At 41.6% G+C, this 17,127-nt stretch overlaps 1 protein-coding gene across 4 annotated transcripts in view; it reads left to right on the top strand.

Moving 5' to 3' along the window:
- RALGAPA2 (Ral GTPase activating protein catalytic subunit alpha 2) overlaps positions 1–17,127 on the top strand; it is a 529,040-nt gene that overhangs the window by 275,851 nt on the left and 236,062 nt on the right. For all 4 annotated transcript variants that reach the window (XM_077486017.1, XM_077486019.1, XM_077486020.1 and 1 more), the window contains 3 exons: positions 2,461–2,644; positions 7,525–8,293; positions 15,586–15,657. In XM_077486017.1, coding sequence (XP_077342143.1) covers positions 2,461–2,644; positions 7,525–8,293; positions 15,586–15,657 — 1,025 coding nt within the window. The remainder of the gene's footprint in view (positions 1–2,460; positions 2,645–7,524; positions 8,294–15,585; positions 15,658–17,127) is intronic.

The following is a 17,127-nucleotide window of genomic DNA, read 5'->3' as shown; positions in this document are numbered from 1 at the left end:
TTTTTTTGAAAGGGACATGGAAGAATAGGCCGGTGACCCTGGTGAATATTTATTGCCCCAATTCTGAGCAAGTACCCTTCCTCTGGGAGACTCTGCTTAAATTAAAGACTTTTCAATCAGATCTTTTGATCCTTGGGGGGGACTTCAATTTGTCTCTTAACCCATTGCTTGACACCTCCTCAGGTACCTTTTCTCTCCCTTTCTCAGCCCTATGCCAAGTCAAGCACCCCCTGGCCTCTCTTGCGCTTCATGACACATGGCGAACCTTAAGCCCTAGCGGGCGGGACTATACTTTCTTCTCATCACACAACTGATACTCGAGATTGGATTATCTCTTCATACACCAATCTGACCTTTCTTATCTACACAAAGCTAACATAGACCCCCTAGTCACAGTGACATTGGTCTTCCCTAACAGGGGAGTTCTCCTCGAAGATCTGGAGAATGAATGCATCCCTTCTTGCAAACCCTGGGGATCTGGCCATTATCAGACAACATATTGAGGAATTCTTTCACCATAATGACACACCTGACGTTTTTCCTCTGACTCGGTGGGAGGTGTGTTATACGGGGACACATGCTTTCCATCGCAGCATGGAAGAAAAGGGAAGTCAAACATTGATAAAGGAGCTGTCTGCCAAGATCCATAACTTAGAAGCCCAACACAAACGCTTGCCGGCAATCCAAATAGCACAGGAACTTGCAGAGACTCCTGCTCTCTTTCTGGAAGAACTCTTCAAAAGAGCATGCAAAAGATATGTACTGACGCAACGGTTGTTCTATGAACAAAGCAACAGACAGGGCAGACTCTTGGCTAGGGCAACGCAGAAAAGGACTCTAGTTTTTACAGTCCACCATATGACTGACACTACTGCTACCACCCACTCCAAAAAATTACAAAATAGTGTCTCAATTCCAACACTTTTACAGTAAATTGTATAATCTTTGCCCCAGTGAACCAAATCCTGTAGGATCGAACAATAGGTTGAAACTGATCCTAAATTCTTAAGTCGATACAGTCCCTCTCCTTTAACCGGTAAAGATGTACAGGAACTAGAAGGTCTAAAGCTGTGTAAGGGGCCCAACAACTTCTGATGGCTGCCCTGCATATGGGCAGCTTGGTACATGTACCGAGAATCTCAGACCTACCAAGAGCTGATACAACATAGCAAGTGACATGTCCCGTGAGAATGGGACTTGGCAGCAAATGATCCTCCTTACCGCTCGTCAAATGCCACATAATACAACTCAACATGTTAGAGATGAAGAGGGTAACTGGTGGTGGCCCCACCCCCTCTCCTCCCTCTATCCTCTGAATCCCCCCCCCCTTTTTTTTTTCTTTTACCTTTCTCTCTCCGCTCCCTTCCCCTCCTACCCCTGCTAGCAAAACAGATATGAAAGGGCACAATAGGACCAGTAACAAAAAAGTGTTGACTGATATTGCGCCCACACTCCTTTTGGATACCTCAAGCGACCTAACCAATGGCGCTCCTATATACCTTGTTCTTAAATATCAGACAGTTTGTGGTTATTCTCTACAATAAACTTGATGAAGGGTACAATATTGAGACTTGCCAATCAAATGCTGCAGGAACAGGATGACTCCCTCAGATCTTAATAAACATTTAGGCTATGAGTGGAGTTGTTTTTGTATACCATGTTTTGTTTTTGTATGTATTAGTTTACCTGCAGTAATGTCTAGAAAACCTTTGATAAAATCTTTATGAATGAAAAAAAAAATAACATGGATTCTGTTCTGAGAGAAATAAGAAAGTTTCCATTGTTGATCTCCCCTCTGAAATACTAGTCACCTGGCTGATTCTGGTTTGAACAGTCACAAACTTAGGACAGACACACAACAACTGGAGCACAATAGATGCCAAAACTACTGATCTGCACACTGATCAGTGACACCATGACAGTCAGCCAACTAGTGTTATCAAAAGAAGAGATCAACAGCGTTACACTCAAGTGTAATTTCCATCTATTTCTGGTTTCCTTTATATAAATACTCTACTTGAAATGTTTTTAATTTGGCCGATTCACACTATGATGCACGATGCCAGGCATTATACATGTACGCATTTTTATTTATTTATTTTAAACATTGTCATGCTACATGCATGGGGCAAGCCATTCATTTTAACTGGTTGTCCTACACAAGATAAATGCAGCAAAGTAGCTCATGCACCTTTTTGAGCTTTGTGAATTTTGTTGTGTTTTGTCTTGTGTTTTTTGCATGGTGGACATGTGTCTGCTTTGCCATGCTTGAGGTGCTATAAACACTGAGTGGCAACTGCAAGCATGACATGTTTTTGTGCATTTTGTAAACGCGTACAGAATTGTATCAATTTGTGTGTGTTCCCAAAATGCTATAGTGTGAATGCAGAGACTGAAATTGCTATTATTATTGTTGTCTGTGTTATATTATGCTTTCATATGTTTTTTTTTTTTTTCTAGGTTCTACATTGTTGTGTGTGTGGCTCCAACACATACACTCAACAAAGCCAGTATATTTTAAGTCTGGCGGATCTCTCCTCCATAGACTATGACCCATTTCTACCTTTAGGGAATGTAAAAAATTCTGAGCCTCCACCTCCATATAGCGCCTCTGATTTCAGCAATCTCCTCACTGTGGCAGAAGGTAAGCATACTGCATCTGCATTAATGACCATTTATTTCTCCATATTCCCTACAAATAAAAAATTCTAAAACTAGAACTGAGACTGTTATTGCATGTGTGTACCTTTCTCTTGCTCTTTCTGTCTAAATCACTCCTTCTCCATTAATTATTTTACCTCTCACTTTCTGTTTTTCTCTCTCATTATTTCAATATTCCTGCTTACAGTTACTCTCTCTCACATACTCCTAAAGTAGTTGTAAAGCCTAAACATTTTCTACCATAATGCATTAACCACTTCATACCAAGCAAACTCCAGCACTCCTCTCCTACATGTAAAAATCTTCATTTTTTTGCTAGAAAATTACTCAGAAACCCCCAAACATTATATATATATATATATATATATATATATATATATATATATATATATATATATATATATATATATTGCAGAGACCATAGGGAATAAAATGGTGGTCATTGCAACTTTTTATGTCACTCTGAATTTGCGCTGCAATTTTCCAAATGCTATTTTTTTGGGGGGAAAAAACACTGTCATGAATAAAATAAAAACAAAAAGAATGTAAAGTTAGCCCATTTTTTTTCTATATTGTGATAGATGATGTTATGCCAATTAAATAGATACCTCACACGTAACGCTTTAAAATTGTACCCACTGGTGCAATGTCACCAAACTTTGGTACTTAAAAACCTCCATAGGCGACGCTTAAATGTTTTTTACAGGTTACCTGTTTAGAGTTGCAGAGGAAGTCTTGAGCTAGAATTATTGCTCTCACTCTAAGGCCGCGTACACACGGGCGGATTGTCTGCCCAACTAAGTTCGTCAGACAATCCGACAGACAATCCGTTCAAAATTTGCATGAACGGACTTGACCACACACGATGAGCAGACAGTCCTCTGAAAGAGTGCGTGATGACGTGTACATCACGTACGACGGGACTAGAAAAACGACGTCCTATACACTGCAATGCAACCTTCGGCCGTGTAAATCCTTTCTGAGCATGCGCCATACTTAGTCCGTCCAACTTGCCTACACACGAGCGGACTGTCCGCTGAAACCAAGTTTGGACGGACAAAACCAAGTTTGAACGGACTGTCTTACGGAAATTCCCTAAGACTTTGTTCGTCAGATTGTCCGCTGAAAAAGTCCGCTGAAGCCCACACACGAGCGGATTGTTAACTAAGTTGGACAGACAATCCGCCCGTGTGTACGCGGCCTAACGTTCACGGTGATGCCTCACATATGTGGTTTGAACTTTGTTTACATATGCACATTCAACCTATGTATGCGTTCGCTAAAAGCGGGAACAGAGGCGCTTTAATTTATTTATTTTTCATTGTTTATTTTGTCTACTTAATTTTTTTTTTTGTTTTATTCCTATCACAAGGAATATAAATATCCCTTGTAATAGGAATAGCGTGTGGCAGGTCCTCTTTATGGAGAGATGTGGGGTCTAGAAGTCCCCACATCTCTCCTCCAGGCTGGAAAGCCTGAGATCAAAAAATTAAATAAACGCTCTCTGGCTTTCCAGCCGAGTCCCCGGCATTGTTTACTTGTGCCAAACGTGATGTCATAACGTCGCGCCTGGGCCTCCAAGAGTCATAGAGACTACCAGGGGCTATCTGGCCCAATGTTTTCTCTATGGCTAACTTCCAGCGCTGGCAGTTCCTTCCCCGGCTCGCTGGTCGCACGGATGCGCTGGTAGAAGCACGGGAGGGGGGAGCCCAGCTTAAATTTCATGAATTGGGTTTACATCCACTTTAAATAACATGCCTAGGGGATGCCTGAACCTGCCTGTGAAGTGGCACATCTCTACAATGTATACATCCTCCTGCAGCAAAATAGATATTTACAGATGCAAAAGCCATATGCCTTTTAAATTGCTAGTTAATGACAGCTCCAGGCTGCTTCTGTTTTCTGCCAAAGCAGCTGGAGTTTCCGTTCATCTCTACCGAATCCTTAGCCTAGATAAGAATCTGACATATAGAAACTCATTATTGTTATACAGGAATCGTACACTTATCGGTCACTTTATCAGGTACACCTTAACTGCCTTAATTCTTCCTGGCATAGATTCAACAAGGTGTTGGAAACATTCCTCAGAGTTTGTGGTCAAAATTGACATGATGGCATCACCCTGTTGCTGCAGATTTGTCCGCACACCCATTCCATCACATCCCAAAGGTGCTCTATTAGATTGAGATCTTGTGACTGCGGAGGCCATTAGAGTACAGTAAACGCATTGTCATGTTCAAGAAACCAGTTTGAGATCAGTTGAGCTTTGTGATATGGTGCATTATCCTGCTGGAAGTAGTCATCAGAAGACCATAGTGATAAAAGGATAGATATAGTCAGCAACAATACTCAGGTAGGCCGCAGAGCCCAAAGTGTGCCAAGAAAATATCCCCCACACCATTACACCACCGGCAGCCTGAACCATTGATAGAAGGCAGGATGGATCCATGCTTTCATGTTGTTTATGCCATATTCTGACCCGACCATCTGAATATCGCATCTGAAATAGAGACTCATCAGATCAGCAACATTTTTACAATCTTCTATTGTCCAATTTTGGTGAGCATGTGTGAATTTTAGCCTCCGTTTCCTGTTCTTAGCTGACAGGACTGGCACCTGGTGTGGTCTTCTGCGGCTGAATCGCCTAAAAGTGGACAGAGTAGGGAAAAGTCGCACAGAAAAAACAGAAGAAAATAAAATGTAAAAAAAAAGTTTAAAAATGTAATAAACAAATTCATTAATTTATTTTAACATACTGTCACCAGTTAGTATCCTTGATCACCACCGAGCCAGTCATATGATGATACTGCACTGGTGACAGTATGTAAAAAAAACAATTGTGAAAAAGCAACAAATGTTATTTAATTTCTTAATTTTCCATAAAGTTGTATCTTCAAAAAAACTCTTACTAAGTACATCAGATTGTCTACTCTCCAAAAACTGGTCATTTGGGGGGAATTTGTACTATCCGGGGATTTTAAGGACCTCAAGAAATGAGTACATAAGGATTGATTTATTTACAAATATACTATATATACCATAGTTTGTAGACGCCATAACTTTCTCACAAACCAATTAATACATACTTATTGGGATTTTCTTTTTTACCAAAAACATGTAGCAGAAAACATTTTGGGCCATAATTATGATGAATTTTAATTTTTTTTTTTTTTTTTTGTGATTTTGTTTTTAAAACAGTAGAAAATATTGTTTTGAGGTTTAAAAAAAAGAAGATTGGTCTATTTTTGGTTTATAGCGCAAAAAAATAAAAAAAATCCAGTGGTGATCAAATACCATCAAAATATTTGTGTGAAAAGAAAATATATAAATTGAATTTGCTTATAGTGTTGCATGACTGTGCAATTGCCAATTCAAGTAGCACAGTGTCTAATAGCAAAAACTGGCCTGGCCATGAAGGAGGTAAAAAAAATTCAGCAGGTCAAGTGGTTGAAATTATATCCCCCCCCCCCCCCCCCCCCCCACATACAATGCAAATCCATTGTCAGTCATGTTGTTCAGCAGTGCAGATCCACGCCAGTCACGTTGAACAATAGCTGGCTCCAGACAGCTCCAGACCATGCTGTAAACAAAGGGTCTGGGCATACCCAGTAATGTCATTGACTAAATGTAGACATGTGGCCATATTTGGTCAGTGATGTCTGTGCTATCCCTGCCCATTTGTTTACATGGCTGATGATTTCCCAACAGCAAATGAATGGGGCTGATGATGTTATTGGTTGCTAAGGACATGGTGGGAACGGCATTTGCTGCTTCTTTAACAACCATTGACAGCCGAATCTCATATATATATATATATATATATATATATATATATATATATATATATATATATATAAAATAATATTTTAGTAGCTTTAGGAAAAAACCCTACTAGAAATTACTTTTGGCTCCCGCCATATAAGCCTAAAGTCCACCGTTCAGACAAACACTCCAACAAGCAAATTTCAGTCTGAAACCTGTCTACAGCAAAACGACTGCTCATCACTAATTGTAACATGTATGGTGACTCTTGGTCTCACCATTTGCCTCTGTCTTCTATTTCTCTTCTCATGCTCCTGTATATCTCTCTTTTACTCTCCTCTTTTTTATTTTTTTGTTCTGTCCGCACAAATTATATATAATTTTTCCCTGAATAAAAAATAATTTAGTACAAAAAGTACTTGCATGCCCAAATTCATGGAAATAGAATCAAGGTTGTTCTAGTTAAATGCGTAAAACATTTAGAATGCTGATGGCTTTGTAAAAGTAATTAAATGTAATGAAAATGGTGCAGTATTGTGACGAGAGTAATGTTATTGCAAGTGATGATGTCGTTTTGTTTTCTGAGCTAAAAGCAACAGTTTGCTTTATAACTAATCTTATAAACAATTTAATATCAGATTAGTTGGTAAACTCTGCATATTTCAGTTTATTTAGTGATTTGGTTTTATTTTAAATTTTAATAAGCTGATACAGAGTGTATCTACTGTTGGCTAATAGATTTAAACTAATAAATTAATGCAAACGTTTAATTAAGTAATAAAACCAAATAACCACTACCTGAGAAAGTGCTTAGTTCTTACACATTGTTATATCAGTCTTTTTCTTATATGAAAAACAGAAAATGCCTAGGTTGGTGATGTTCAGGAATAGCTATACTGTATCTTACAGATAATTAAAAGGGGTTTCCAGATAACCAGAATAAAAGCAAGTAGCATAACCTACAGTAATGCCTGAATTAAATACTGAAGTCACAAGCAAACATATATTTGTTTCCTTTATGCTTTCTATTGATTACATTTAATTATACCTAGAATTTACCTTTAAACACTAAATTATGCTTTTTTTATGTTTCTATTTCAGAAAAGAAGCGAAGAAACATGGAGCTCATCCCTTTGACAGCCCGGATGCTCATGACGCAGCTTGTGAACCATTTGGGACACTATCCACTCAGTGGTGGCCCAGCCATTTTACACAGCTTGATTAACGAGAATCAGGATAACCCTTATGTGGAGGCATTAGAATTGTCAAATGATGTGTTCCGAAGTCCCAACTTGCAGCTTTTTGTATTTAACGATAGTGCTCTTATTTCATATCTGCAAATTCCTGCAGAAAATTCTGTTGGAAGGGACTCAACAGGAGTACCTGGCGATGTACGAATAATTGTCAGAGATATCTCAGGGAAATACTCTTGGGATGGTGGAATCATGTATGGACCACTGGAATGTCCTGTTGTTTTTTCAAAAGAAAGAAAACTGCAGACTGCACATCAGGTCTGTGAATATCGCAGCTCGTCTCAGTCAGATGTAGTGGAAGGGGAAGGAGTGGATGCCCTTGATTCACTTTTGGAAAGACTTGGCACCGTAAGTCCAGAGTGCCTACAACATACGGAGCTGAAGCTGAATGAACCTGCTTTACCTCCTGTTGGAATGAGCCGCGAGCAGGAGGAGGAGATCATTGAGGCAATCACAAGACAGAGTTCCTGTGAGGCTGAGCATATTCTGAGGTGTAACTGTGACCCTGGTGTCAGGGTCTCATGCCAGGAGGAACCCAGTACAGCTGAGCCACAAGCTCCATTTTATTTCTGCAGGCTTCTTCTGAATGATCTGGGGATGCATTCATGGGAGAGAAGGTATGTGGAAGATCCCTTTAGTTTTTTTTTTTGTACTGTGTGATGAAATGTGTATGCGGACTGTGTTCAAATCTCTAACTAGTGACTTTGAAGGCACTTTAAGACCCCTTTCACACCAGGGCGTTTTGCAGGCACTATAGCGTTAGAAATAGCGCCTGCAAAACGCCCTAAAGAAGCTGCACCATTGTGTGTAGTGTGAAAGCCCCGAGGGCTTTCACACTACAGCGGTGCGCTGGCAGGACGTCAGAAAAAAGTCCTGCCAGCAGCTTCTTTGGAGCGGTGAAGGAGCGGTGTGTTTACCGCTCCTCCACCGCTGCTGTCCATTGAAATCAATGGGGCAGCGCTGTAATGCCGCCGGCAAAACGCTGCTATTGCGGCGTATTGCCGGCGGTTTTAACCCTTTCGCGGCCGCTAGCGGGGGGTAAAAGCCCCCCGCTAGCGGCCGAAATGCGCCACAAATCCGCCGCAAATCCGGCGGTAAAACGCCGCTAAAAATAGCGGCGTTTTACCGCCGACGCAAGTTGCGGTGTGGTGTGAAAGGGGTCTAAAGCTACCTATCGACGAGCAATGAAAAAAAAAAACACGTCTTGGTGCCCTCAAAATACTTGTGACAATATAAATATAAATAAAAGAGCTTGTGGAAAGTAAGCAAAGAAAAGTCCATCAGAAAAAAACAGGTGAATAGGTGAATTAAAAACACAAGTGCTTAATCCAGGCATTAGAATCATCAATATTGATTAATGCGTAAGTCCACCCTAACACTAAAAACCCTATCTACAGATATCTGTGATCAAACACTAAACTATCTAGCCCTGTAAAGAAGAAATCTGTATACATACCTTTTTTTGAAGCCGATCTGATCTCCAGCGGCGGAAGCAGAGGATGCACTCGACAACGGCTGTGAATTGAATGGGGAGTGAAGTCACCCTTCCGTTGTCAGCTGTGTCATCTAGACCCGCCCCCAACAGCTCAGCGTGGGATCAAGACGGATAGGCTTCAAAAAAGGTATGTATACTGATTTCTTCTTTACAGGGTTAGATAGGTTAGTGTTAGATCGTGGATGTCTGTAGATGCAGGGATTTTAGTGTTAGGATGGACTTCTACTTTAAGCACCTCTTGCTGCTTTTGCTGCTGCCCCTCACAAGATTGAGGAAATCGACAAATGACATACAAACAAGCAAGAAGTGTGCATACGAAGTGCAGCAGAATTAAATACTTTAATGTTAAAATCAAATAAAAACTGGCTAACTCACAAAATTAAAATATAAAAGGCATGTACTTAACACTCCCCAGCATGGACTTCTCTCCGCATCCACAATTGTAGTCCTCCTCGGGTGGAGGAATAGCTACAGCTGAAGGACAAAGCTTGACGGAGGTCCTTCAAAATGCGTAACCACTACCATTTCTTTGCTCACATGTGATCTCATCCAGGAGATTCCCTGCAAATCACTTTGAGTTGATTTACTTAAACTAGAGAGTGCAAAATCTGGTGTAGCTGTGCATGGGTAGCCAGTGGGCTTCTATCTTCAGTTTGTTCAATTAAGCTTTGACAAAATAAAACTGACCAGTTTCTCTGCAGAGCTGCACCAGATTTTGCACTCTCCAGTTTTAGTAAATCAACCCCCCTGTGCTTGTGTGAAGAGCTTTAGTTTGTCCCTAGTGTGCGTTCCTCTTGTATGTCTCTATAGACCAGAAATAATCACAGACCAGCCTTGCTATAATTTGAGTCCATTCTGGAGTTCTTATTGACTGCCCTCCATTTCCGTCCAAACCGTCCATTTCACTGATGAGGAAAGCATTTTTCCCAGCAGTAATAAACAGCACTGCAAGTGTTCACATTCCAATTCTATTTCCCTCATTTCCCCATCTTCTCTATAGCAATTAGCATGAATGTTTATGCCCCTGGTGGAACAGAGCTGTGCAGGGCACTTGGGTCAGGCTTGCTTGTTTGCTTGGCCTCCCAAAGTGTACCTAAGCCTATAAACAAAAATGTATTTTATTGCAGCTTACAAATATTCCCTTCCCTATTTTCAGCTGGTGATCTGGCCAGTAAGTTTGAAGTTTGTCAATGTCCTTTAACAGACCAAGCTATTCAGGAAAAATGACAGTTACAGGGCTGAGACAAGCACTGACACGAGTGCTTCCAATGGTCCGCTTTTTTCATATAGTTAAAACTATATCCTAAAAAAAAAAAAAATCTAGAACTGTTTAAAGTGGTTGTAAACCCTTACATATACCCAGTAAAATGACTGGCCTCGGGTGATACACAGAGATGAAGCAAATGCCCCTAAATAAGTTGGAACCTGTTTATCTGCAGTCCCCTCTTCTCTAACCCCATTCAAAAGTCATAATTTATAAAGCTTGTCGGAGCTGTCAGAAAAAAGGGGATGGGAGCTGAAATTACACTCTGCAGAGCTCAGCAAGGAGAATTCTGAGAGCTGATTGGAGGGAATGGACACACTGCACACAGCAACAGAGCTAAGGCTGTCAAGCACAGGTTGTGTGCTGCTCCAGCACGCAGAATGTGCTTGACAGCCTCAGCTCTGTTCCTGTGTGCTCCTTCCCCATCACTTTTTCTCTCTCTCTGTCAGGAAAACTTGTTAGAAGGCACTCATGCTGATGGCATAGGAACAAAGCAGCAAACAGAAATGACACTTGGTACTCTAGATTCAGACAAGTAGATACAATAGAGGGATATTTTTTGTTCATACTTCATGTCTAAGGTTTACAACCACTTTAAAGGCAAGTTCACTTTTTCCAGAAAATAGCTCATGGAGTGCATCACACTGTTTCCTTTTTTTTATTTTTAAAATTTTGTTTGATGGTTCAGAAAGTGACATCTCCACACAGCAACACAGTGACATGTGGTTCCTTCCTGTGTACTCTGGTTTACCACATCTTAATGCTGCGTGCCTGCATTCTACCGCAGCTCACCGCACCTCCTGGCTGCTTTGCAATGTAAATGGGGCACATAGAAGACAGGCATTCTCAAGCTGATGAAAATGGTTAACATATTTTCTGCTATAAAGTGAAATGTAGTTTTTTTAATTTAATTAATTGATTTTTTTTTTTTTGTTTGGCATTTGATGTCAGTTCTATATTTTTGCAGCTATTCACTTAATTTCTACTTCCATTGTTTTCTACTTGGTTTCAAAGCTGTTTACAGTAATGGTACCTATATAGATTTAAGGTGATTGATATTTCTTTAGTGAGTGATCCATCCTTAAGAAAATGGTCCTAGCCCATACATGTACCTCTTTTCTTTAGGATCCCAGGAAGCTGTCAGATGCCACGCGGCCAAAAATATAGTGTAACCCTTATATATGTAATTTAATAAAAAAAGAAAGATACAAACTACTCACATTAAAAAGTGTCTAAGCTGACATTAGTATGAAGAACATGCAATCAATTCTGAACTGGCTGCAATCATAGACGTGGTGCCTCGAGTCTATGCTTGCAGCCAGTTACAACGGCTCCTGTCTCAACAGAGTCTCTCACAGCAGTCTCTAGAATGAATTAAAAAAAAATAGATTTCACCATCTACGTTGTATAGCTATGAAGAAAGGATCTCCCACAGTGGCTATTGTATTCTGAAAGCTGGAATTTATCCTTGGAGCCGCATATGTAACTGTTCCCAGCACAGAAATGGTGCTCTGATCGAGCACCCCGGGTCTCAAACTAACGATCGGTAACAGGGAAGCCAGGTTCCCAACTTCCTGATTGCTGAGATAGCCTCTGATTGGTTATTATAGCGCTGCTTGGCGTTTCGGCTAAGATCAAGTGTTCTTATCAGTGTCCAGTAGGGGCACTGCACAGTTCATCCAATCTTTGCAGATGGAGTAGCTGTTTGTATAGTGCTTCTGCTAGTATAATGGATGCTTCCTGTGAGGAACAGAAACCAGGGCACTCACTGGGTAAGGTGGGGAACAGGAGTAATTTCTTAGTGGAGGAACCCTAGATGCCCAGTGCCTTCTGATTTGACTCTGCTACCCTGCATGGTCAGGGGCTGGTAAGACAGAGAGCCCACAGGAAGAGGTCCTACTTCTTTGAGAGGTGTACTAGGCACACAGCCTAACAGTAATTTTTTATGTGTGTGTCCACATGCATGGCTCAGTTACAGGTGTTGGTTTTCTGCACACACCGTGGGGTTAAAAAGGAAAAAGTGACTGTATAGCCCACCCATGTGTTTTTCTCCACTTGAATGAAAAAAAAAGATACACTATCTTTTTTCTCTTTGCTAGAAACAAAGGAAAGTGTGTGTAAAAATAATATAAAAAAAATAAAGAAAACCTAGCAATATCAGGGTTTGATCTAGGTCAGGTGTAAGCAACCCCATCATGGGTGCCACAAGAGGCATGTGAAGACCCGTTTGCCGACACTCGACTCCCTCCCCCATCAGCAGAGCAGCGCAGGGAAGTGTCAGTGAAGACACAGCTTCTGCCGCACTAATGCATTCCAATCTTAGATTTCCCCACCCTGCACTGAGGGGGGGGGGGGGGGGGTTTACTGTGCCCCCACACATTATAAAAGATGGGAATCATTGTTTGGTTCTCTAACTTTGTTGTAGCTGCGAACGTCAGCTCTTGTGATGGGGAAGAGATTGGGTGCAGTTCTGCTAGAGGGTCGGTCCCTGTTTTCAGGAGAAGGAGGATTGTAATTGGCCACTGCTAAAGCCAGTCCCAGCCCTGCTAGCCCCGCACACCATCTGGAGTTAGATGACCCGCTTGGTTGCCACTACCAATTTCAGAAAGAAGATATTTCACTGTGATTGAGAAAACCACAATCAGGTGACAGCTAGTGGAATTGCTTTTGAGCTTCTGAGAACTTTGTTGAAATTATATATAATTATGTGTGTGTGTGGGTGTGTGTGTCACTTCTGACCCCTCAGCTCTGCATCATCTACTCCCAACCTCTGAACTCTGCATCATTTACACCTGACCCCTGAACTTTGCGACACTTATTCCTGAACTTTTGCGTCACTTACTACTGAACCCCTGCAATCTGTGTCCCTTTAAGCCAGAGCCAGTATTCTATTCAGCGCAATAAAAATCATGCCCAACATTTGCAGCGGCACTCCACACTGCACTTTTTCTCCGCTGCTGCACACAGGCCCACTGGTTTCAGAAAATTCCCCTGACCTGAGCTCATCATTGTGCATCCATTTCAGATGCTTGTATGTGACATCACATACAAGCACGTGGGCTGGATGTGAGAGGCAGATCAGAAGGGATGAGTGTGCTAGGGCAGGTAGATGTGTCTCATTTCTGCTTCCTTGCACCACTCTGCATATCGCGCATATCATAAATGAGAAAAGGGTACAGCGGTGGGGCAGATGAGCAAGGGGGGTTCAGTGGTGGGACAGAAAAGCAGGATGGTACATCAGTGGAGCAGATATGCAGAAGGGTACAGTGGTGGAAGAGATGAGAAGGGGGTTCAGCGGTGGCACAGAAGAACAGGGGGGGTACAGTGATGGGGCAAATGAGAAGAGGGTTCAGCGGTGGGACAGAAAAGCAGGGGGATACAGTGGTAGAGCAGATGTGAAAGGAAGTGCATTGTGGGACAGATGAGCAGAGGGTTACATTGGTGTGACAGATGAGCAGGGGGAACAGGGGTGTACAGAGTTGAGACAGATGTACAGGGGGTACAGTGGTGGGACAAATGAGAAAGGGGGTTACAGTGGTGGGGCAGGTGGGTTCAGTGTTGGGACAGATGAGAAGGTGGTTCAGCAGGGAGATAGAGGAGTATGGGGGTACGGCAGTGGAGCAGATGTGCAGGGAGGTACATTGGTGGGGCAGGTGAGAAAGGGGGTACATTGGTTGGCACAAATAACATTCACATATTTGGTATTTCTGCTATTGTTAGGAGCAGGAGGATTTATTTTGGCTTGTTCTTTGGCAGTAGGTAATAGAAATATCAAGAAATGTACAGCTACATTTTTTGTGCCAGTTTTCCTTTTGATAATAATCATTAAAAAATAAAAATATCCTTTACATTTACCCCTAAATGAAACCCCAGTTTGTCTTGAAAATCAAGGTGTAACCTGGATACACTAAATAGTTGATATGTACAGTTTTACTAACGCGTCAAAGTTGCAAAATGATGTTCAGTCATTAGGATGTGTTTTTTTACATTCTGTAATGAAGGGGTTAAATGGGGGCTTTTCTATAAAAATATTGACAAATCTATGAAATATTGAATAAACCCCACTAACTCAGCATGGTCAATATATCATAAATAAAAACCTTTATGATCTGACATATACTGATTATATTAGGTTAGTGTGGTTTCTTTGAAGGTATTCCTCTGTGGAGATTATCATCATTTATAAGTTCTGTCTATGACATTATTTTGTCGATTAGTAAATTTATAATTTATCTTTCCTGTATTGTATGTTTTTTTCTTTAACTTTTGTCATGGTAAATATTTGAATCTTGAAGTGGTTTACCCATTACCCATTTTTTACCCCATAGTCCCCCAAATGCTCACTCAATCCATTAGGGCCAGTTCACACTATTGTGATGGCAGACATCGCATGTAATTCACTGCTGTTCACATTACATGCGATGTCTGTGTGGGTGTGATGTCAGCCATACAGATAGTGCATTTGGTGCAAACATGCACAGGACCCTTTTTTTCTGTTCGGACCAGATATGTTCACACATATGCGATCCGATTCATGTCCAAACTGTTAGTTCGCAGTGCGATATGTGAGCTGAAATGGGGATATCGTTAACATATGACACTCCCCAGCAGTTCGCATATGGCGGTGTGAACTGCCATGCGTTCCAGGTGCGATGCAGGAACCCACAGTTGATTCGCAGGGTTCTCGCATTGCAATAGTGTCAACCGGCCCTTACTGTGTCTGTAGCAGCTCTCTCCTCTCTCCTTGCTTTCACAGGACACAGTTGCAGCTGCACGAACCATTGGCTCCAGCTGCTGTCAGTCAAATTTAGTCAAATCCTGTGAGCAGGGGGGCGGGACCGAGCCATGCAGTGTATGTCTATGGATGCACACAGCTTGGCTCGGAAGCTTGTTCGCACATCTGTCCTATAGCAATAATTAGCCTTTGGAATAAATTTAAGCAAACCCACTTTTTATAAATGACAAATCAATGAGCGACACCTGAAAAGTCCCAGTCTCCTTTTTGTTTAGTTTTTCTATCAGTAATGCAAATGTATTGAAATGTATTCCTGTTGATTTCAGCTTTATACTGATATTTCCCTTAGGTTTAGCAGTAGAATCCACATTGTTTTCATGTAAAAGCTAAAGCCTGACCACTTTTCTCTCTGCAGAAAAAATTTCCACCTGTTGAAGAAAAACTCAAAGTTATTACGAGAACTTAAAAATCTGGATTCCAGGCAGTGGTAAGGATTCCTCTGAGAGTTCAACACAATTATTTATAATCTGCTTCCAGAATTAACATTTCTGCTTAAGTTTATTTTATATGTATGTAGGCATTACTGTAAACAGGGTTGACTTTCTGCAGACCTGACACAGGCAATGACCAAGGGCAGCACAGATCCACTAATATGTTGTTGTCCGTAACACATACATACATGTGTAATGATAGATTCCAGATTACCACCCTGAGGAATAGTGGCCAGGTACCTAGCATTGTTCTCCCCACACAGTTATTGCATTTTCTATCAGTGGAATAGTATACTGTATATTTTCAGGTCATCCATTCTGTGTCCGTTCACCTAAAACATCTTCTCCTCCTCTGCACTGGGTGCCCCCAGCTAATGTTCTCCTAAAGCCCTATAACTATGTGGGCCTGCTTATGAAAGATCTTTATTTTCCAGCCTATTTAGCTTTATGTACTTTGGTTCAGACATTTCATCTTGAGTCAGAGGATAAAAAGTCGCCTGAAACTTGAAAGTCTCTGCTGTGGCACTTGATCTTACTAGGCATATACACATAATCTGGGTGGCAGTGTTTGAGGATAGGCATTTGACAGTTTGGCACCTGTCAGGCTTCTTCAGGTAACTTTATGCCCTGAACAAGAGGGGCAGCAAGCAGGGGCAGCATTCAGAGTAACTGATTCCCTGTAATTCTAACCGGCAGCAGCTGAAAATGGTCCGGAGGGAGAGGAGGAGAAGCCAACTTTTAGCTGTTGCAGGGGGGAGCTACAGAAGGTCAGTAAATGCTGCCCTGTCTAGGTTCCCCTTTTTTCTGCTTGTCAGCTGCCTGGGCTCTCCTGTTGAATTGATGGGACCCGGTAGTACCCCGTTATAAGTGGCCCGGTGTTCCATCAGAATCGGCAACCCGGCAACAGAAGTGACGTTCCGTCAGCTGTGCATGCATCCACCAGTACCAGGTTTGCTCATCTGACAGAACACCCGCAGTGAGCAGAAGGCAGTGGACATCTTAGTGCACCCAGCTATGTCTTAAATTTTACAGTAATTTTAGCAATAAAGTGAGTGTATATAAATATAGTATATTGACATCTGTGATGCGGTTTAGATGTTTAATTGTGAAAGCCTAAAGGTTTAGCGCTGAGCAGTGCGGGGTGTACCAACATGGCCTCCGCCACCTTCCTACTGCTGGCATCCTGCTTCTTTCAAAATGTAACATCCAAAACGGCATCACAGATGTCAGTATACTATATTTATTCATATGCGCTCACTTTTTTGCAAAAATTACTGTGAAATTTAAGACCTAGCTGGGTGTTGTAAGATGTCTTCTGCCACTTCTTCTCACTGCTGGTGTTCTGTCAGATGAGCAAACCCAGTAGCGGTGGAAGCATGCGCAGCTGACAGAACGTCACTTCCATAAACCTAATCTGAAGGGCTGCTGATTCTGACGGAACATCGGCATGGAGAGGATGTGGCAGC

This window comes from Lithobates pipiens, unplaced genomic scaffold (assembly GCF_037356315.1).
Source record: "Lithobates pipiens isolate NorthernLeopardFrog02 unplaced genomic scaffold, aLitPip1_a1.2 Scaffold_18, whole genome shotgun sequence".
Classification (NCBI taxonomy): domain Eukaryota; kingdom Metazoa; phylum Chordata; class Amphibia; order Anura; family Ranidae; genus Lithobates; species Lithobates pipiens.
The sequence above is the reverse complement of the archived record's forward strand: the minus strand, read 5'-3'. Positions and strand labels throughout refer to the sequence as shown.